The sequence below is a fragment of the Physeter macrocephalus genome, chromosome 10 (assembly GCF_002837175.3).
Source record: "Physeter macrocephalus isolate SW-GA chromosome 10, ASM283717v5, whole genome shotgun sequence".
NCBI classification, from domain to species: domain Eukaryota; kingdom Metazoa; phylum Chordata; class Mammalia; order Artiodactyla; family Physeteridae; genus Physeter; species Physeter macrocephalus.
In genome coordinates, this window is record NC_041223.1 from 18,361,444 (window position 1) to 18,385,579 (window position 24,136).

The following is a 24,136-nucleotide window of genomic DNA, read 5'->3' on the forward strand; positions in this document are numbered from 1 at the left end:
AAACAGGCACCAGGTTGGAAATGTACCCTTAATTCCTTCAGTGTAGAGTAGCAGGCTGAGAAACTGTTTTTACACACACACACAAAATAGAGAACTATAGTGGTTTAAAGAAAAGAGTAACAAGATTGGGGTTGCATGTAAAATTACCTGACAATGTTCATGACACACGGCAACAGAAAGTGAATATGGGTGGAGAGACTACAAGAGTTTATCTGGAGGAAAGCTGAGATGGGATGAATTTTGGATGCATCTGATTTTGTGTGCCCCCAGAGTATCCAAGTATTGAGTTGAACCATATGAAATTTCAGAAATTCAACAAATTTTGACTTAAACAAGAAATTTCTATGAGTAACATAACAGAGAAATTTGGCAGGTAATGAGAAATGTTTATCTGTAGTTCTAAACAGAGGTCCAGGTTATGAATATAAATGTAGCATTTTCAAAGAAATGAAACAGCCAATCCTATGCTAAAAAGACTCTTTTTTTCACCACACACTAAAGTAATTGCTCACCAAATTTTATTTCTTACCCATTTTGTGCAAGGTCTATAAGTACTAAATCCTTTTCTAGTAGAACAACCACAGCATATGGTTCTTGAAAATCTGGAATAGGAAAACAATGCATGAACAATAGTTTTAAACACGCGAGAGGACAGCAAATGAGATAACAAACATTTCTTGCTTAGTTTTTATTTTATTTTGTTCCATTCTCTCAAGTATTTAACATTCTGATATTATACTTCATACAATGCAAGGCCAGTATGTTTTAAATGAGATAAATCTATATAACACCCCATAAAAAATTATTTATTCTGTAAAGATGAATTAGACAAGAAGCTCACAGTACCTTCCATGGTATTGCAAAGTCCAAGGCAGGACATGAACAACAAACCCCAAATTTAAATCTTAATACCCACAAGAACAACTCATACTGGATCTCATAGGAACCCACTAGAGTACTACTATAATATTATAATCTCTTTCTTGGGTATTTTCTATGTGCATGTTAACTATAAAATGCATTACATATTTATATCTCAATTAGCTTCAAATAAAGTAAAAAAGATCCAGCTAAATTCCTCCTGAAATAATAGCAAGCCAGTTATAATGGTTAATTTCATGTGTTAACTTGTCTTTACTATGGTGCCCAGCTGTCTTGTCAAACACCAGTCTAGATGTTGTTGTGAAGGTATTTTTTAGATGTGACTAACATTTAAATTAGTAGATTCTGAGTAAAGCAGATTATCCTAAATAATGTGGGTGGGTCTCATCCAATCAGCTGAAGGCCTGAAGAGCAAAACCAGGAGGTGTTCTGAAAAATGCAATTTGCCTCAAGATGGCAACTCAGAAATGTGCTTGAGTTTCCAGCCTTCAGAATTCAGACTCACGACTGCAAATCACTCTTTCCTGAATTTTCAGTCTGCAGTAAGTTTTCACAATTTCTTTAAAATAAATTCATATTCTTGCTCTCTTTTTCTCTCTAAAATCTCCTATTGGTTCTGTTTTTTTGGAGAACTGTAACTAATACACTAGTAATTTAGAGGATTTTTAAATGTTTCTTAATGTGGACAGTTTTGTTTATTCTTCAAAGGCGCTTACTACTACTATGTAATATTAAACAGATACAGTTTAAAAACAAAATTTACTTCTCAAATAAAATTTACAAAGTTATGAAGGCAGCATCTCTCCCATGTAAGAACTGGAACAGTAGGATAAGCAAACTACTTAGATAACATATAGGTCTTTGTTCTGAATAACATATCTATAGAGAATGAACTTTAAAGACACAAAGCTTACCATTTGGGTATGGGGTTTCACACAGCGTCAGGAAATCAACAATTGAATAGTCCATTTCGAGAACTGCAGTACTTTTCCCGTGCATAACTGTTAAGCAAGGTCTTCTTCCTACAGTATCGTATGACAAACCTCCTGATAAAATAATAAAAGGTTCCCTAGAAATAAAATACATAGTTAGGATTACAAATAGCATAGTGGATAGCATTTTCTTGGTGTATCATACATTTTTTTTTAGTGAAATAATAAAATCTTAAATTTTAACATTTTTATGCATCACTTAATTGAATACTCACATGTAGCTTTTTAAATCACTTTAGGAAAGACCCAGGTGAGTTCCTGAAAATTAACCTACAGTAAGAATGAACACTGACCACATTTGACTCCCATACCTCCCCTTTGGTGCCTAATTTTTTTCCCTTTACCCTTTTCATACAATTTTCAAAATATTTTCTCTGGGTTTCTCTTGATAAGTCTCTTAAATGTACTGTCATTATTTCCAATCCTAATAACCAGACCTTCTCAACAGAAATTCTAAGAGAGAATGCTAATACCTTAAGGCATCCATTGTATGTAATGAATTAACTTCTCATTGATGCATCAACAATGCACTAGACACCAATCACCCTTGAAAAAACTGGTCGCTCAAATCATTTTCTGTAGGGCTTAATTCTCTCCTAGAACCTTGGCTGGTATGCTCTCAAACTACAACTTCCATGCACATCTATCAGCTGCCTTTTTGCCACTTCTAATCAGCCCTATAACTCTCGTCTCCCTATTAGTCATTATTAAATTTAATGATTTATCTAGATCTACTTTTAAATATATTTAAATATGCAAATAAGAAAAAACCCTAAATATCCTTTCCTATGTCTTGGTCTGTGTGTATTTCTTTATCTTTGACCTGCCTGTTCATGTTTTTTGTACATGCTTTATTGGATTAGTAACTCTTTTCTAATTGGTTTGTAAGAGTTCTTTGCATTCTAAGGAAATTAGCTCTTGATCTGCCAAATGTACCTTCCCGTTTGTTGGTGGGGAAGTTGTTTATGGTGCATTATATAGATGATTTTAAATGTTCCATGTATTATTTTCTTAAATCTCTTCATTTACAATTTTTTAGATAGTTTCATAATGCTTACTCTAAGTCCAGTGTAGCTATCTCCCTCCTCTCACACTTAGTACAAGCAGTATGTAATAATATGTAACGGTTAAAAGTGCTAGTTCTGGAACTAAACTGTCTGTTTAAATCTCAGCTCTGGCTTTACTTTCTGTATGACCTTGGATAAGGTGCTTAATCTCTCTATGCCTAGCTTCTGCATCTGTAACATGGAGATAGAGTGATAAATATCTATTTTCAGACAATTATTGAATTACTATTTGCAAAACACTGGGGACAGTGCCTGGCACACAGACCACCCTTAGTAAGAATTACCTAGTATTATTGTCATTACCATCAAATAATCATTATCATCCATTGAGCTAAATTATTTTGCTTATTGTTTTCCTCAAGAAAATGTAACCTCCATGAGGGCAAGGGTTTTTTGTCCACTTTGTTCACTGCTCTATCCAAAACAGTGCCTCATTGGTAAATGAATGAATTAACAGAAATGTATGTTACGTTAACCACTGTCTAGCTTACTAACGTTTAGATTTTTCAGCACTAAACTGTTTTGGGTAATCTTAGTTTTTCAGCTAAGTGACAGTAACCAGAGCTTAAAACTTTGTCCTGAATAGAACTGTATACCCATACATTCACTGCTCTAATCTCTTGGCTTACTGTGCTTATTGACTGTGGTCAGGAAAGTATATTTAATTTTCTTCTACTTTTCATCACATATAGTGAATAAACAGAATATATCTCTTCTCGTCTGTATTTTGAAATACAACATACAACTGAATATAAAATACTAAGAAGAAGGGTGAAGAGCCTAACAACTTATACTCTTATAGAATGAGAGGCCTGGGCCAGGTATTTTATATGTAGTATTTCAAGAATAGTCTGACAAGTTTGTTTTTACATATAGCCAACTTAAAAAGAAACAAGTATTATTAATGTAAGAACCATGAACAGGAAGATGCTGAGTTACACTACAGAATAAAATTTCCATGGAGGTACCAAGTAGGTATTCCCAGGTAGGTGATCAGCTTATTGGACAAACTGTTAATATATTAAATAACACCATGGCATTTAGGTAGGTTTGTCCTCAAAAGGCAACTATGTGTTTGTTCAGTGGCCTTGTAAATGGCCTGTACTTCTTTTCTAAATTTAGGAGAAAAAAAATACAGTGAAAAAAACATGGATAAAAATAAATGGATAAATAGTTTGAAAGGAATACCAAGGTAATATTCTTTTTCATAATAATAAAGGTTTCCATAATTCAGCAATAAATGCATATATATACATATACATATATATTTTTTCTTATTTTATGTGCTGTTTTTAAAAAATCTTATTTTATGTGCAGTTTGCCAGGCAGGAATCACCTGACTTAAGAATCCCACAGGCTATGTATTTTTTTCATTGTAATGCCCCAAATCTTGAGGTGTAACTATCAATGAAATAGTTTACAAGAAAAAAACCAGTCTCAAATACAATGATAAAATAAAATTAAATATCTTAATCCTAGATGGTGAAAACTGTAAAAATTCAAAGGTTTTGTTGGCATTTGGAATTATATTAAAAGTTCTAGGGATCTAGATTATTTCTAGGTAATATGTGAATTAAGTTTTATTCCATTACTTTAAGAGGAATTTAAGAAGAATTTCTTTAATGATGTTGTTGGGTGTTATACAAGACTCTAACTTTTGAAGGCATCTAGGTTAGGAAGGTGTTAGTTTGAACTTTTTATAATTTTGATTGTAATTTTTAAGAGACTAGACACTTTAGGAAAGCATATATGCTTCCTGATTCTGATCAACATCCATAGGCTGGCCTTAATAACAGCTTTGGCTGAAGCTGTGTTTCCAGGTGAAATGTTCTTTATCTTTTCCACCCAAAAAGCCATTTGTATAACAAACTTGCTCAACTCAGTTCCATAATACTACCCATTTATTCACTCAAATAGTTTCTGAGCACCTGTATGCCTGAGAATAAAATGGTGCTCTCATGCCTAGTCTAGACAGACAGTAAACACATTGTGACAAGTATTGTGAAGAAAATAAAACAAGGTTGAGTGATGTGCTGAATGTAAGGGAAGGGTTAGAGGGGTTACTGTAAAATAGAGCAGTCAGGAAAGGCCCCTAAAGTAATGACAGATGAACTGGAACCAGATGAAGAGGAGCCAGCCATTCAAAGATCTTAGGGTTGGGGGAGAAGGATATACATTCCAGGCTGCAGGAATAACCACTGCAAAGCCCTCAAGTCAAGAATGAGCTTGGAATATCTGAGGAACTAAAAGGTCAGCATGGTTGCAACACAGTGAGTAAAGCAATACGTGGTAATAGATAACATGACCCCCAAATCTTGCAAACATATCCTGTTACACCGTTAGGATCTCAAGAACCTGTCTCCTCTATTTCATTTTCACAATTTCTTTAGTTCTCACCCTAATAACCTGCAGCTTATATAATTATAATCGCATTTAGTTGTTCATTGCCTGAGATGTACTTCTCCATCATTTTTTTGGTTCCTCCTTTAAAACTCAGTCCAATCATTCATTATCTTCTACAAAAATCCTTTCCTGACTCATCCTCCGCCATGAGTTGGGTACCCTTCTTGTGTTCCTAAGCACCCTCTTCTCAACATTTCCACACTGAATTGTCAGTGTTTATCTACTTTCCATTTGTATTGTGAGCTCCTCAGGACACAGTACGGTATTTTACCTCTGCACTCAGACCAGTTAGCAGACTGGAACCATTCATGCATCACACTTTGAGTAGTGGAGCATGGAAAGTTGAGCCTCCTAGTGATTGGTACTACTTGACTTAGCCTGGACTTAGTGTCATTAAGGATCTCACTACAAGGCCCCACACCCCTCACACTCTATGCATTTCAATCAGAAAGCACGGAACTCTTTGGCTGGGCCTGGCTGGGTAGACAGACTGATCCCAAGAACAAGTTTACTGCTTAGTTATGAGAAGTTTTCATCACAGTACTATTTGAGTGAACAGAGAAACACCTGGGTACCATAAGAATAAATCACTATGATAATGAAGTGAGTATTTTACTAGTATGGTGATGATGCTACTCCAGTATCTTTCTAGTTCAGATCTGTACCTTTGCCAATTTTAAGAGGACCTTCTGGAACTAGGGGAGCCACCTCCAGACCATGTTTCACTAGTGACTAACCCTAAGACCCTTTTGCTAGTTCAGATAAAAAGATATGAGTTTGGGGTAAAAATAAAGAAACATAACAAATTTAAACAAGCTCCTGTTCATTTACTGACCAATTTAACAATGATAATACAGCTTTGGTAAAGTGGATTTGTATATTACAGTATTTGCATAAAATATAAGATTTTAATATAATTTTATGTTAAATGCTTTATTATTTTTGTTATGTTAAATTGTTAAGAGTAGTTGGACTTAATACATATCCTTTAAGGTATCAAAAATATGGAACCTCAAAATATTTCCTTTTGGATAACTCCTCTAAATACCCATATAACACACAACAGGGATGCTCGGAGTGTGGTCTGTGACTGCTAGGGGTTCCCAGGACCTTTTCCAAAAAATCACTAAGGGTAAAACAAAACCATTTTCATTGTGATATTAAGACATCACTCACCTTTTTACTATGTTGATATTTGCACTGATGGCACAAAAGTAACAGTAGGTGAATAAAACTCCTGGCATCTCAGCATGAATCAAAGCAGTGGCACCAAACAGCACTAGTTATTTGTATTTTTTATTGCCACACGTTAAAGAGGTGTTTTTCTCTCACTTTAAAACGTCCTTGATGAAGCAGTAAAATGTCTAATTTTAAATTTTTCATCTTGACCCTTGGGCTTAAGTTTATTAAAAGGGGTTCTATTAGTAGCATGTAAAGAAATGTCTTTTTAATACTGTGCTGAGAAAATGGGAGGTATACATAAAGCACTGCTTCTGTATACTGAATTGGACAGTTATTTCTAGAAAAGCACTTGTACTACTGTTTGAGTTATGAACTGAATTGCTATTATTTTTGCTTAAAGGATGACTGACAAACGATCATTAGTTAGGTTTGGGTAACTGATAGTCGTTTTCTCAAAAATGAATCAAATGAGTCTGTTATTTTAAGAAAAACAATTGAGATTATTTGGTTACAATGATAAAATCTAGGCTTTTAGGTAAAAATATCAAGAGTTTGGAAAATTTTTATCTGTCATGCTGAGCTTCACAGCTTCCCAATACTTAAAGACTTTCCTGATGAGATCAGTGGTAATATTAACAATTAAAAAAAATTACATAATAAAATGTGTCAACACTAGAAGATAAGAATGATTCACTGAATCAGTATTTTCCAAAATAAAACAATTCCACTCATTTTTTTTAGAATTTTAAAGTTATTTTAAAATATATTTTTATGTTAACATGCAAAGGGTTTTTATTATTTTCAAGGGAAGTAATACATATTTTAAAAATTCTAACCTTTATTTCTAATATGGTAAATATCAATAGATAAAACCCACATAAGTAAAAGTTCTTTGGGATTTTCCATAATTAAAAGTGTACAGGGTCCTTAGTTTGTGGACTGTTTGTATACACCTAAAAATTAAGCCCCCACAAAAGAAAATATGCTATGACATGTTTCCATTTTAATAAAGGTTATAACAATTAACTGGTTATTGTAATTATTAAGAGATTATATAATTATATAAAAGGGTATTATAATAAAGGTATTATAATTAATAAAGGTATTAATAGTGGGCTTGCGTTTGTTAAAGGGGATTCTATTTGTACAACGCAAAGAAATAAAGTAGCATTCTTTTCCAAGTTATCAACTTTTGACCATTAGTATAGTGATATTTATCAAAGTCCTATGATTTCTCTTCATACTATACAAATTTTAATGTTTTCCTTAATTATTTAAGAATTTTTAAGAGTTATTTAGCATCAGTCCTCTAACATGTGAAATCCTCACTTAATTTGGAGATAAGGGAAGAAGAAGAATTCATGAATCTAAACTTTTTTAGGAAGTCTTTGCCATATGGAATTAATTTGTGATTAAATGGACCGTAATGATTAATTATGAAAGGGAAACAAGATCTCAGAATACCTTCCCTACCCTGGATGCAGAAATTTGCTTAAGTGCTCCTATGAACTGAATATTTCATGGACCTTAATAACTTTAGAAGAATTACAGTACACTCTTGTAGCCCAAACAGCTGATGATCATAACAAAAGCTAGTATGATGAAGTTGCCATGTCTATGGCAACATAACTTTTCTCTACCTGTGCTTTGCAGGACAGAGCATCAAGTGTAGTGTGAAGTTAAACTAGAAAGCAAAACAAACAGTAAGCATCAACATGGTAAATTAATGAGATAAAGATACAGAGTTTAGAAGACTTATCCTAACCATACAAATTCCACAAAACTTATGCTTTGGTATTTCAATCTCTTACAGTTTTTATATACGGATTGGTAAGGATGCATAAGATTTATAAGGATATAGCAGCAATTCATATTAGTGTATTACTCTGGTTCTTTCTAGAATCAATACATATAGGAGAATTTAACTATGTAACAATTAGGCTTTCTTTTTCCTCAAAAAGAAATCTAAATTTTTTTGTGTGTGTGTGGTACGCGGGCCTCTCACTGTTGTGGCCTCTCCCGTTGCAGAGCACAGGCTCCGGACGCACAGGCTCAGCGGCCATGGCTCTCGGGCCCAGCTGCTCCGCGGCATGTGGGATCTTCGCGGACCGGGGCACGAACCGGTGTCCCCTGCATCAGCAGGCGGATTCTCAACCACTGCGCCACCAGGGAAGCCCTAAACTTTTTAATGTAATCTTTGCCATATGGAATTAATTTTTGATTGAATGGACCATATATGAGGGTTCACAGTATTACAAGTATGATTTCAAAGCCTGTTTATAAAAGAACATTTAAAAGTCATTTATTGCAGAAAAATCCTTACATGGATTTGATTCTCATCCTCTAGAAAAATATAATCTAAATTATATAAGCTGATATCAATATATATTATAAACATCTAAGTAAAAGTACTAGAATAATCAGTGAACTATCGCTAAGATATTTAGTCTATGTACAGATCTCCAGTGTAAGCATTTTAGGGATGGGACAAAATGTAGATTAGGATGTATAATGATGGAAAATATACCCCTACATTAGCCTGAACAATCCATAAAGCTTTAAGGATGCACCAGAGAACCAAGTTAGAGATGGAGGAGGCATGGTTCTAAAAGAAGAAACCAAAGGAAAGCTCAGAATGAGCTTCAGTAGTAGGTAAAGTAGAATGAATCAACTAGAGGCAGTATAAGAAGGGGATATCTGAATAGCCATACGAAATAAGCAACAATTTTGAAAACAATTAGGTTTGAAATAAAGCTGTACATTTTAATAAATAATACATATTCAAAACTATAGAAAAGCATATGAATAACTTCTGGTCCCCGTCAAAACATAAAAGCTTAGCTGGACAACTGCTTACAAAAAATTAAATTAGAAAGTTTCTATGAATCATTGGTGCTTTGCCTGCAGATACAAACAAATTTAACTTCAACCCCAATTATGACAGCAGGCTGCCTTTCCATTAACAGCAGTCATTTAGGAGTTCAAATTATGGTTAGAGAATTTAAGATAAATCTAAAGCATAAATGCTGATTTTTAAGGTAGTGAATTAATAAAACAAATAAAGTCATCCCACATTGATGAGATGGATGAAACTATTACATTTTATACTCAGTTCTTTAAAGTATACTTTCAAAAAGCAATGTGGCAATTTGTCAAGATTTATAAAAATATTTTATCTTCAAAATTTCACCACTGGAAATTTACTGTAATTGTAAAATAGTAAAAATCTTCTGTTGAATCCTCTGTAATACCAAGAGAAATATGCTCACTACTGTATTAATTATATTATAAACCTGATTATAATATTAAAACTAAATGTTCAGAAAAAGGGAGGTATGACTGAGTAAACTACACTGCCCTTGAAACTAATTTTAAAAATTGATAAAAACTATAATACTTTAGACATACTAAGTAGGAAAAAAAATACCAAACGGAATATGCTCTAAGAATATAATTAAGTGAAAATGTATATGTATTTGAAAAAAGACTTAGGGAAAATGAACAAATGAAAAATATTATTTTAGAATAGTGGAATTACAACAGTATTTGCAACTAATCAAACTTTTTAAAAAGTGCATTTTTCATATGAAATACCATGAAAATAGTTTGCCAATTTTTAATGTCATTTCCGTATTGGTCATTACACTTTGTATTAAAGTACTGTTAAAATGTAGCTTGTGCTGAAAATTTTTCTGCTTCCTAGGCCACTCAAGAAAAACTATACGATATTATTATAATTCATCCATTTGACAAGCATTTTACTGAGCGCTTAATATGTGCTGGTCACTGCAGCAGGGGCCAAGAATTCTTGTTTTCCATCGTTTAATTTCCCTGGCTTCACTGCATCCTTTAGCCAGCACACTCCCCTCTACCACACTTTTTATTCTTGTCATCTACTTCAATGTTCCATTTCAGGACCTAAAACCTAATCTTAATCCTAAGATTATTGGTTCTGTGGCCAAAAAATTTTTCCAGAAGAATGGATCATATAATCATATGACAACGCTGTCAATATTTAAGAAAAGTTATCTTCTCTATCTGTACACTTTGGGTTCAACATGAGAAATCCACTCTAAAACTTTCTTCTAAAATTATTTCATTTTCAGTCATGTACCACAAGGTTCACTGCAGCTCTATTTACAATAGCCAGGACATGGAAGCAACCTAAGAGTCCATTGACAGATGAATGGATCAAGAAGATGTGGCACATATATACAATGGAATATTACTTGGCCATAAAAAGAAACGAAATTGAATTATTTGTGGTGAGGTGGATGGACCGAGAGTCTGTCATAGAGAGTGAAGTAAGTCAGAAAGAGAAAAACAAATACCATATGCTAACACATATATATGGAATCTAAAAAAAAAGAAAAATGGTTCTGAAGAACCTAGGGGCAGGACAGGAATAAAGACGAAGACACAGAGAATGGACTTGAGGACATGGGGAGGGGGAAGGGTAAGCTAGGACGAAGTGAGAGAGTGGCATGGACATATATACACTACCAAATGTAAAATAGATGGCTAGTGGGAAGCAGCTGCATCGCACAGGGAGATCAGCTCAGTGCTTTGTGTCCACCTAGAGGGGTGGGATAGGGAGGGTGGGAGGAAGATGCAAGAGGGAAGAGATATGGGGATATATGTATATGTATAGCTGATTCACTTTGTTATAAAGCAGAAACTAACACACCATTGTAAAGCAATTATACTACAATAAAGATGTTAAAAAAATAATAATAACGTAAAAAAAATAAAAAAATTATTTCATTGTCAGTGTCTCCTATTCCAAAGGCTCTTTCTTTTCTGCCATTACTCATATGGAGGTCTTCCCTAATTTAAAGTAAAAATTAAAATCTGCATCTTACTCTTCTTGATGACATATAACTGCTACTTATATATACTGGTGAATTCACTAAATACATGTTCTAAGTAAGTATTTTCTATTGTGAATCCACCCATTTCTTTTTCTTTCTTAAATTTAATGTCCCTGTATCCTGGTTCATGTTTGAAATGATGCTAATAAAGTACCCTTACAAATTAATCCTTCCTACAATATATATCTCCTAATTTTTCTTCTGTTATCATTCTAATCCATCTTTCTACAGAAGTATACAATGCTTACTTACTCTCTCCTACAAACACTTCAAGAACCTGATATCCTGGGTTTCCTTTTTTCTCCCCCTGTTCAGTCTCTCCTAGTCTTCCTTTCTACATCTTTATTTTAGTGTCCTTCAGGATAAAATACCAGTGCTGGGAGCCTTGGTGCTCAAGGGTTCTGAGCTGTCAGGGAACCATCCTGTATGTGCTTCTTTGTCTTACACTCAGGAAACATCACCTCCATTCTAGTAACCACTGCTGGTTAAATATATTTCAATGGCTTAATACACATTTACTTTCAAACAAAATTAACAAGTAAAACTTGCTAATGATACAAAAATGGATTTGTATATCAGTAGACTTAATTAAATATGTGATATCAATTATATTTTAGCAGTAATGGATTATCAATATATATACACTAATATGTATAAAATGGATAACTAATAAGAACCTGCTGTATAAAAAAATAAAAATTAAATTAAAAAAAAACCCCTAATATAGAGAGAAGCTTAAAAATAGAGGAATCTTAGTACTTTAAATTGATAGAAGCCACGGACAAAAAACCCAATCTTGAGCATATACTTATATAGCTACTAAATGAAGTATTCTGGTGTCAGAAGGCAGAGCTATCAATCTAGTAGTCTCACTTTTCTAGCTACACAGGATTATACCATAATAGTGTTCATTAAGGCACTGCACATCAAATGTTATCTTAAAATCAAGAAAGTGAACAATAATTTATCCCAGTTAGGTACAAGGTTTGAAGAGTAAGACTGGGAGAAAATGTTCAACTTTTGAGAGAATGAATATAATACAGATAAATCTGGGGTGGGTCATAAGAATGTCTCTGAAGATAGTGATACAATGAGAATTAGACAATTTGAGGTTGAAACTTGCTGACCAACATGGTAAAAGTAACATGAAAACAGGGAAGGTTATCTGATGATGCATGTGAAATTTTAAGAGTCCATGGACTCAAAGAGGTCTTTTCTCATTAGGTACAATTAAATGTAAATCTGCTTGTGGATTTTTCCTAAATAGTGAGTATAAGACCAAGTGCCATGACCACAAAGGGATACCATAAAATCAAACGTGGGAATCATCAAATTAGAATTAAATATGCAGCCTGGAAGCAATCTGTGAAACTCTCTAGTCCTGAGTAGCTAGGGTTACTTGCATTAAGTTATCCAGCCTGTTAGAGGCACAGACAGATCTCTCATCTCACAGTAGTGTGATTACTTGTATTGAGTATGATTTAATATTAAATTTAAAAAGATGACCTGATAAACTAGCAAATATAAAAGAGAATACAGTTCTTGGTGAACTGAGTGACTTGTGAGTCATCAGGATAATCCCATCCTAACCCAGGCTATTTGTGATACTGCCTAGTACACTAAGAGCTCCAGCTCTGGAGTCAACCTGGGCTCAAATTCCAGCTCTGTTACTTCATGAGGCAAGTTACTTAAGCTCTCCATGACTCATCTATAATCCTAAAAGGAGACAATAAAAGTACCCACGTCATAGTGCTGTTATGAGAATTATGAAAGATAATGCATTCCAATTGCATTCCAGTTGCAATTCCAATTGCATAGCAGAATACTTGGCAAATAATGGATGTTCACTTTATCTACTAATTCTTTTCTTCTTGGTGCTTGAAAGCCAAGCCATCTAAGTAAGGGTCTTGAGTTCAAGATATAAGATGCTATTTTTGTCTCAACTAAGAATATAAGAATTGCTAAGACAAAAGGAAACAACTTGTGATTCTGAATGTGGTTTCTCTTCTTGCTGCTATGGCTTAGCAAGAATTGAGATGGATGAGACAGATGGATGAGCAGACAGAACATCTGCTGAACAATACTTTGGTGGCAAGAGTTCAGAGAAAAGCAGAGGCTCCATGAATGAGAAAATACAAACATACTTATTGATGTAAAGACTATCACCAAACCTGTGATCCCAAAACATTGTTCTCATTGAGCAACATGTCTGTAAACAAACTGAAGGTGAGTTTCTTCATCTGCAGTTTCAGCAAGTAGTTTAGCAGAGCAACTGTTGCTGGGAGATCTGCAGGTATGAGTGTGATCTTGGGGATTGGTGGTTAATGTGAACAGAGAGCAGGCAGTAGTAGAGGACAGACTTGATTAAATCTGGGCTCTTCTGCTTATGAGCTGTATGACTTTGGGCAAGTTACTCAACCTTTCTTCTTCAGTTTCCTCATCTGTGAGATAATACCTGCCTCATGCGGTTGTTGCTAAGATTAAATAAATATGCGTAAAGCACTTTGGCAGCACACACATAGCAGGCGCAGCACAAGTGATAACAGATACAGTTATTTAAGAACAATCTACAGTCGAGAAGGATAAAAATCAGAGAAAGTGAGCCCGTGTTCTGGAGAAATAACTTTCTGCACAGGGGAGTTTTGGGGCTTCTGAGAGTTAGGATTCTCTCATCAGAAACACGACACTGGTAGCAGTGGGGGAAACTCAAGGGTAGCAAGTTTGTGAGGATTACTGAAATAGATCTTTAGATATTTTCATGAATATCATGAATGTACCCCGAGTTTTTACTGTAATCTGGTTTTTTATATTACATAGGTAATCTACCTACAGCTTTTAGCCCACATATAAAATTAAAGAAATCACCATACCTACTCAACTACTTGAAAACAAATTCTGGCACCAGGGGTGCCAAACACAAAAGCCCAACTTTTCCTTAAAGATTAATTGAACTACATCATGCATATGTACGTGTGTGCCTATCAAGGGTCATCAAACTATGGCCCACTGCCTGTTTTTGCAGGGCCTGCAAACTAAGAATGGATTTTACGTTTTTAAATAGTTTAAAAAATCACCCAAAATAATGATACCTGAAAATTATATGAAATTCAAATTTCCAAGTCCGTAAATAAAGTTTTATTGTAACACAGCTGCATTCATTCATTTAAGAGTTGTCTACAGCTGCTTTGGGGCTATAGTAGCAGAGCTGAATAACTGCAAGGGACCCATATGGCTTGTAAAACCTAAAATATTTACTCTCTGGTCCTGTACACAAAAGGCTTGTCATAGCATGTGTTATGAAGAAAGGGAATAAATTAATCTCTTAGCTGTGCTTCTCCAAATGTAACTAAACTGCCATATTTAGCCGTGATCATATTCACTTTTAGGTTCCCTAACAGAGAGGCTTCCCCTCAATCTGGTGGTTCTTTGAAATGGTGCTTTATATAAATCGTTGAATCTTCATAACAACTCTGAGGTAGATACTACTCTCATTCCCACCTTACAGAGAAGGAACAAGCACAGAAAGCTTAGCTGATTCGCCGAAGGTAGCGCCGGAGTGGACAGCTGAGGCCGATTCAGACCCAGGTGGTGCGGCTCAAGAGCTCACGCTCTAATCACTTTGCTCAAGCATCACTGGCTGCAGGACTTCACACCTGAGTCACGTTAGATTTTACAAAAAACAGCTTCAACAGAATTGACTTACCATTTAATTTTTGACTCTTTATTAAGAACTGGCCATGTAAAGAATAGCTGCATATCTTTAATAAAAGTGCTATTAAAATGTAATATTAACTAAATTGTCACTGTTCCCTATGGGAAAAATCTTGTCTCCCCTGGTGTAATATATACTTTATTAGAAAATAAAGGTTACACAACATCTTGATTCCATTTTTTGTCAGTTTACCTTTAACATTAACAGTGACAGCTAGTTTATCATTAACAGAAAACAGCTAAGTCTTCATGGCTGTGCTTTTCTATACACCAGTCTATCTTCTTCTTCCTTACATTCAATAACACTGTGCTAGGACAATTCGAAGTGAGACAGGTATGTCTCATGCTTTCATCAATCTGAATATTTAATGGGAAAGGCATGCATTAAACAAATAATTTCATTATTAATGACAAGTATAAGGTTTAGAAAGGAAAAATACAGCATGCTTTGAGAGTATATTACTAGGGGACACAATCTAGTCCACATGGCCAAGACATCCTTAAAAGCAGTGACATCTATGCTGAACTATAACGGATGAGAGGGAATCCTTCGGCCTTGAATTATGTCTAGGTAAAGAGAAGAAAATGTGGAAGATTCTGAGCAGGGAAGGATGGCCCTTCTAATAAAATCTGGTAAGTTGCCAACATGAACTGAGAGAACACATTCTGCTGGCACCTGCCTGAGACACTTGCTAGGAACAGGAAAGGTTGAGAGCTGCCTAGTTTGCTTAATGGAGGGTGATTCTGCTCTCGATGGGAGGAGTGTTCTAGTAGCTCCCAATGTTGGCTATGTGCTAGAATTCTGGGGAGATATCTCAAGGAAACGAGTCATGGAGTGAGAAAAAAAAGAGCTCATTTAATTTACTGAAAATCTTATCCCAGGTGAAAAAAGACATTAGAAAGCTGGAGAAGACTGTTACCAGAGGGTTACTCTATTGATCTATTTAACAGTACCTACAAATGCATACAAAAGAGCCAGACTTTTTTCATTTCTGATCCTATGGAAGGAAAAATATCACTGCCATCCTGAAGAAACCAGGAACTTATAAATATTACCACTACATAGGAGTGAAAACAGGAATAGGTAGAACACAGAGAGGAAAAAAAAAAAATCTTCCCTGTACTTTTGCCTTTGTTGCCAACCAACAGTTGTTAAAATGATTAGATAATTCAGAAGACAGCACTGTTAGTTTAAATGTTTAGACAATTCATTTTATGTTGTATTATAAACATAGGGTTTTTTCTTCTGGTTCCCCACCCCACCCCGTTTCGCTGTTATGTTTTCCTATTCACATACATTTGCCATAGAACAACTACAGCAAATAAAAGGCAATTGGTAGTTGGAGGTTTCCCAATAAAAATAAGGGTAACCGTTTATAGAAAGTTCATTATGTACCAGTCACTGTGTGAAATGTTTTGAATACATGATTATCTCATTTAATTCATTACAACAACCTTTTGACCTATTATCACATCTATGTCATAAATGACGAAACTAAAGCACAAAGAAGTCAAATAACTCTGTGCCAAAGGTCACACAGTGAGGGATGCCACGGTCAATTAAACAGATTCTATTCCTCTTGGAGTTCACTCAACCTTTTGTCTGAACACAGTATATCTTCTGGGTCCCAGAGGAAGGCTAAAGAGGATCAAGGAAAAATAACAGCAATCTTAAGATTCTTCAGCCTACTATCTTTTTTTTCGAATGAGAAAAAGGCTGAGTTGAATTAGATTGAGAAAAGAACAGATTGAAAAGGGAAGTAAGCCAGTTATAATAACCAGTGGTTATAAGCTGGTATATAAAAAAATGTGCCAGTGGTTCTAAACTTTAGTGTGCATCAGAATCTCCTGCAGCTCTAGCAAAAACAGATTGCTGGGCTTCACCCACAGACAGAGTTTCTGATTCAGTGGGTCTGGGGTGAGTTCTGAGAACTTGCATTTCTAACAAGTTCTCATCTAAGGCTGCTGGCCCAGGGACCATAATTTGAGAACCACTGCACTATATATACTACATAAATTCACTCTCTTACAACATAGCTCTAGTAAATAAAACCATACACCTTTCCTAGGAAACTAGAACATAAATAAAGGGGCTCCTTTAAAGGTTAAAGAGATGTGGAATTTTCAAAGAAACCTTAAAAATTTTTTTCCTTTATTATATTTTTAAATATAACATTTGGTATATACAAAAAACATATGTAAGATATGTAAATTGTAAAAACCATATAAATCTTATACCTAATTCACAGAGTAAATCAGTCTCTTCAAATACAACTGATGATCTTCTTTTGATATTAAGCTGTATTTATTATTGGAATTGCCAAATATTCTTAAAATAAGATTTAATTTTTGAAGAATACTTATAACTTTCATAATGAACATATATTGTATAAATAGGTTAAATTTTAAATCTTTTTTCTTCATTGCTTATTCCACAATTTTCACTAGTGAATAAACACTACTGCTACTGAAGACTAAGCTAATAGAACATATAAAGTTGGACAAGAAAAATAATTCAAACTTTCCAAGATATATTGTGAAACTACTAAAGACAGAGAGAACACAATGAAATATTTTATCTTAAAATTATCCATTTTAGTTATCTTGTTAAATAAAGAAAGCATAAAATTTATGACTGGGTTAGACCATTCTAAAGTAGGCTTCCAAAAATAAATGATAAGAGAGCCGTCAGTGCTACTTTAGTAATGATATACAATGAATACTGTCAGTGAAGTAAAATCTTACCCAGGTCTAGTCGTTTTGAATTCCACCTTGAGGATAGGCTTGCATGGTTCTGGCTTCTTCCCATCCTTTAACTGTTTTCCTAAAATATATTTTCCTGCATTAAATTCTAAAATTCTAAGTTACTCTAAATTCTTATACATTGATAGTTTATAAGATGAAATATAATGAAATCCACCATGAAACATTTTAAAGTGGTCTTGAAAGAAGTATTTAATACAAAATAAGATATTTTAAATGATCAATTTACTGTTTGAAATTCAGTGCTAGAAAGTAAATAAAATAACTTGTCAACAACATTTATGTGATAAAATTCTAGTAAGAGAAATTCAGTCTTTCCAATGTTCTTAATTGAAGATAAGCAAAATAGGGTCTCAATTTGCTCAATGAATTCAAGTTTTAAAATAGCTTATTTGAGAAAAAGAAATCTAAATCACATTTTCACCCAAAGTGACAGGTTGCAAAATTAAATCCCTATGCTAATAAATTCATTAGCATGGATTTACATTTACATTTACTCTCTTACTCATTTACATTTACTCTCTTAAAGTAAAATCCATCCATTGCAAAGTCCAGAAGACTGATAAAATAAACCAACCTCTATAAAATGTGTCAGAAACTCATACTGTCAAAGAATTTTGATTATTTTTAAAAAGGTTGATTTCTGTTATCTAGTTTTTACATGTTCATTGTATTAACAACTCAGAAAAATTAAAGAAAATAAAACATATTATTCCCATTTCTTAGGGATTAATCAGCCTCACCATTATTATACTATTTGTGAAGATCCCAAACACACACGCTATCCCAACACTTCTTATCCTCTTTCCCAGCTTTTTCCCCCATAGTAACTAGCTCATTCTAATGAAGTTTGTATTTTCTTTTGTTTGTTGTTTGCCTCACCAACAAGAATGTAAATTACATGAAAGCAAAGGTTTTTAAGTGTGTGTTTTCTGTTGATACATCCATGGTGACAAACATTGTTTGGCACAGAGTGGACACTCAATAACTGTTTAATCAGTGAATAAATTAATAATTTTTCTTTAGGATTAATTTCTAGAAAAGAAATACTTAGGTAGAACTGTATTCCAGAAAGGAAGAAGAAAGTGTAGGAGAGTATTTTGCTACATGCTTCCTGAACAGTGCTCTTTTTTTTTCTGATTTGGTAAGTGGAAAGGGTGTCTCATTTTAATTTGTATTGATTTAATCCCTAACAGAAAATTCTTAGGCTTTATGATCATCTGTATTTCTTCTTTTAAAAATAACTTATATCTTTTACCCATGCTTGTATGTTATCTTCTTTATATTTAAAAATAAACTTAATATTCAAAGGTCATTAACATTGTGTCCATATGTTGCAAATACTCTCCCTAGTGTCACTTGTGATTGATTAAATAAGTCTATCAGTCTTAATCATGTTTCTATTTAAGAAAACTTAAAATCCTAAAATGGCAATTCTCCCAAAATTAACTTACAAATTTAATGTAATTAGAATTCCAACAGCTTTTCTTAAATTTGGACAAAATGACCTTAAAGTTCACATGGTGGACTCAATGCCTATGAACAGCTAACAAAACTAAAAAAGGAGACTGACTTCCAGAATGACAAAGTGTGACCTCCTTGAACTGGCTCACTTACTATAATTGAAATACTGGCAAGACACTTAAAGTTAATCACTTCAGAACTCTGCAAATTAACTGAAGCCACAAAACGAGCATTAACATTATCTACTCAATGGAAATGACCAAACCTTGGTAAGACAGGGGGGACTGGAATGCTTTGACAAGGGCTATTCCTATTCCCTTTGTTCCCCAGCTCAGTGGCCCAGTACCATGAAAAGGCAATAGCATCATCAGCCAACAGAGAGGACTGAAGTTTATTTGCAGTTCCATTAAAACCAGATTCCCTAGAGGGCAATCAGTACTTTGTCCCTATCTGCAGCTCCCTGAAAAACTCTACTCCCAAGGCATTGTGGCAATTTCATTTGACAGAACAGACATCAGCGCAGGGAGACAAAAAGCCCTACCTCCAGGGCATCACAGAAATAATAGCAATCTGCGGGCAATATCATAGCTGCCTAAGGCTGTGGTTTTAGTTGAGGCAAATAAGATCCTGGGCAGGAGTTTTTTAAAAATCCTGAAGAACTGGACATACTCTAGGGATCTAAAAGCCTGTATACATGTGCAAGGCAGTGTGCATGCCCAGGAAAGACCTAGGAAAGGAAAAGGCCCCAGTCATTCATCTCTGGCCAACTCTTAAGACTCTGGGCCAACAGGAAGTTAAAAAAAAAAGAAAGTAAAATGAGCTATAATACCACTGCTGGCAGGAACAATGGAAGAGAGGTACTTATACATGGCTGGTAAAAAATGCGAAGGATACAGTCTTTTTGAAAAGCAGTTTGAGAACATTTATGAAAAATAGAAATATGTCAAACTAGTAAATTTCAAGGAGTAGTAATTCTACTCCTAAGAATTTATTCCACAGAAACAAAAGGACCAACTCCTATCGAATATGTACAGAAAGGTAAAGGCAGCACAATCTGTAGTGATCAGAAACTGAATATAAAGTTAATGCCCATCAATTTGGCATGGCTGAATAAACTGTGAAAAATTGTGAGACAAACAATTGGCTGATACGCTACCATTGAAATGAAGGAATTAGGGCTATGCCAGATGACATGGAGAGATTTTCCTCAAGTACAGTGGATTAAGAAAAGTGAGATGCAAAAAATACTAATATAGTTCTATTTTTGTAAAACAATGACCAAAAAAATCTCATATATTTGTATATGTGTGTGTAAATACATATGATTTCAGAAATGTATATATTTTGGAAGAACACCTGTAAGGTTTTTGACATAGCTTATCTGGTGGGGCAGGAAAAGGGACTGGGCTGCTAATGTCGGGGAACGTTTAGGGAGAAGAGGCTGGTACGCTACGATCCTGTATCATCATATGTGTATATGTATGAAAAAAAACTATCATCTTTTCTGTCACCGCCTCTTTGGTTTCATGGTTAGGAAGTTCTTCCCCACACAAATATCATTACAATTTTTTTTTTTTTTTGCTTCTTCTTGTAATTGCTTTATAGTTTCATTTACTACATTTATTTTCTGAAGTATATGTTGATATAGGGAAGGTATTTTTTCTTTAATAATTTTGGCACCATTTGTGTAGTTCTATTGAGCTATAATTGCCAGACAATAAAGTGCAAGTATTTAAAGTGTACAATGTGACGAGTCCAGGTATGCACCTGCCAGCCTTATTACTGAACCATCAGAGCTTTCCCCACTGATATGAAATGGCACTTTTATTACACCAAATTTTTATAAATACACACCATTCAACCGGTATTAGAACATCTAATCCTGCCTTAAGATCCTAGGGAAACATCTCTTCACCTCTTTATGCAGAAAATGATGATGCAATGGAATCTTGAACCTCTGGCATCCTAACTTACAAGAACCAACAAGTGACTAGTGATAACAGTTACGTAGAACACCAGATCAAGGGACAGGAAAGGACTGCCAGGGGAGAAGACTGGTTTCTTGAGGTGGGAGAGAGAATTGGGGTAATCAGAAAGGTATGGAAAAAAGGAGGCTTAAATCTGAAAGCTAGTCCCTCATGCTGTACAAGGAACAAAGTAAGAATTTCAACCTCTATTTCAATCTGTTCAGAGATATATGACCTTTCAGTCAGGAATTTAAATGTTTGCTCTGAAGAAGACCAGATACATAAAACCTGGCCAGGTACAAAATTCTTAACGTTTGTCTTGCTCAATAGTCTTTTGGCATTGCTCTACTGTGTCCAGCATTTAAACTTAAAGTTTAAAGCCGGTCTGATTTTTACTTCTTTATAAATAAACTTTTTGTCCACCCCATGCAAGGATGCTAAGAGAGTAGTTTCATTATCTCTATAAATTAAAAATGTTACAGTATTTATAGAGATTTTTCATTAATCTTGCTTGGAAATTAGTGAGTCCTTTTGATTTGCATACTCTGATCTTTTTTTCAACTCAGGTTTTTAAAATTATGTCACTGGTTATTGCTTATGTTTCTGAAAGGTTTACTCATCTGTAATCCTAGACTAACCATTTTCTAAATCAAATCAAGTAATAAGGCACTAGCTAAGATTTTATAAAGCACATATAACTAAACGACATTTAGAGCATCACTGGATTTCACCACTAAGTGTCATTTTACTGCTTAACTGCTATGCCACCTCAGTAGAAAAATTTGTGCTTACTCTTTCAACTACCTGTGAACTACTTTGATAAATCATTGAAAAGATCTGGTTAAATATAAAACTCGACTTAATAAATCATATAAACTCCATGTAACATGTGATTTCTTCTTGTCTCTTACTATGCCCTGCTTCCCATCCCCCAAAATTACCCAGCCACAATCAACAAAGTCCTATTGATTCTAGTTCCAGAATTTTATTATGTATGTCCATTGCTTCTCATTAGCAGTCACAATTGACATCTTCATTATTTACTGTTGACAACAGCTTCCTAATTGACCTCCCAGCTCATCTGATGCAATACCATCAAAGCAGTATTTCCAAATATAAATTTTATGTTTCTCACTATAAAATCATTTCCTAGGTCTCCATCATGAGGTCCAAACTCTTTAGCATACTACAATGTATATTTTTGCCTCTGTATGCAGTTCTGTCTTAGTTTCCTGCTACTCGCCCAAAGGAATTTTAAACATTGGTCTTACTAAACTATTAACAGTTTTCCAAGAATAGCCTGCTTTTGATTATGTCTTTGCACCTTCTGACTAAAATAACCTTGTTCTGCTCTTTGCTATCATATAACACTCAAATATAAAAACTGGGGAAAACTCTGTAATGGACTACATTAAAGAACTGCTGTATGGATTTGTTATTTATTGAATGTTTTATGCTTCAGGTAAATCTTAAAAGTAGATTAATAGAAATTTTTAATATGTCACATCCTTAAAATATTACATTAAGTTACCTTTACTTATGTGAACTTCGAATTTATCTTTCCTTCAGCAACGCTTAACAGAATAAAAGTTCTCTAATCCTGTGTTATTCTTTGATAAATGGATTGATTGTACTGATGAATAAGCTCCACGAACTAAATCTTAAAATGTCATTTCCTATAATGGATACCTATTGATTTTGACTATCTACCATCTCCATTTCCTCTGAGAATAACCTGACTTTGGTGAACATGACAATAGCAGAAAAATCTCACTCTGCAACACATCACACGCACATACCCAGGGTTACACGGGAGATCCTCTGGGGCCCTGGGTCAGCAAATCACTTAACCATGATGACTGCTTCAGGGTAAGTACCTGAGCCATGCCAGGACTACCAAAGTTCTTCCCTCCTAAAAAATGAAAGCCTATCTGCCATAGGAGAGAAACAAGCCAAAAGAGAGAGAGAGGGAAGCAGAGCTTACCTACTAGGCTTACCATACAGACATACAGAATTTACAGCCCACCAAGATGAAATGACTTTGCAGAGACAATAGATGGTACAAATCCTGCTTAATTTCCACACAATCATAAAACTTTACACCTTAAAAACTGAACCTTGTTCAATCCTTTCATTTTACATAGGATGAAACAAAGTCCCAGAAAACAGTAATTATCTCTACAAAGTATTTCACAGACAGCAGAGCTAGAATTACATTCCAGATTGTCTGACTGCCAGGGAAATGTTCTTTGATATTCATAAAAACTAGATTAAAGGGAGATATCACTTTTTGTTTGTTTTGGTCAAAAATCATCTGTCGAGTAATTTCAGACACCCAAACAGAGACTTTCTGAAAAAATATGACTATCAACCATCTTGATATGCATAAAATTATACAACTTTACATCAGAAAATTACCTTAAATGAATTCAAATTATTCTTTCTTGGCCATTTTATCATCATTATCTAGATAACTGCTCTGCCCCTCAGAATAAGAGTCCACTATCATACAGCTTTAGCAATGAATGATGCCATCAGAGGGTAAACTGAACATAGCTACCAAATCTGGGGAACTGTCTTATAATTAAATTATAATTCAAGCACCAGGCCATCATTTCTCAAAGTATATTCCACGGAACCCTAGACAACCACAAGATGTTCTGTGAACAAAAGATGCTAAAGTCAAATAAGTTTGGGAAAAGCTACATAAAATAAATTAACATATAAACCAACATAAATAATAAATATACAGTTGATCCTTTTTTTTTTTTTTTTGCTTTATGTGGACCTCTCACTGTTGTGGCCTCTCCAGTGGCAGAGCGCAGGCTCAACAC

The 24,136-nt window shown here is 34.5% G+C and overlaps 1 protein-coding gene across 7 annotated transcripts in view; it reads right to left on the reverse strand.

The window, feature by feature from the left end:
• Positions 1-24,136, reverse strand: part of STXBP5 (syntaxin binding protein 5) — a 166,140-nt gene that overhangs the window by 69,465 nt on the left and 72,539 nt on the right. For all 7 annotated transcript variants that reach the window (XM_007112878.4, XM_007112877.4, XM_055087449.1 and 4 more), the window contains exons 9-11: positions 17,854-17,932; positions 1,797-1,951; positions 530-602 (exon numbers count right to left, since the gene is read on the reverse strand). In XM_007112878.4, the coding sequence (XP_007112940.1) occupies positions 530-602; positions 1,797-1,951; positions 17,854-17,932 (307 nt within the window). The remainder of the gene's footprint in view (positions 1-529; positions 603-1,796; positions 1,952-17,853; positions 17,933-24,136) is intronic.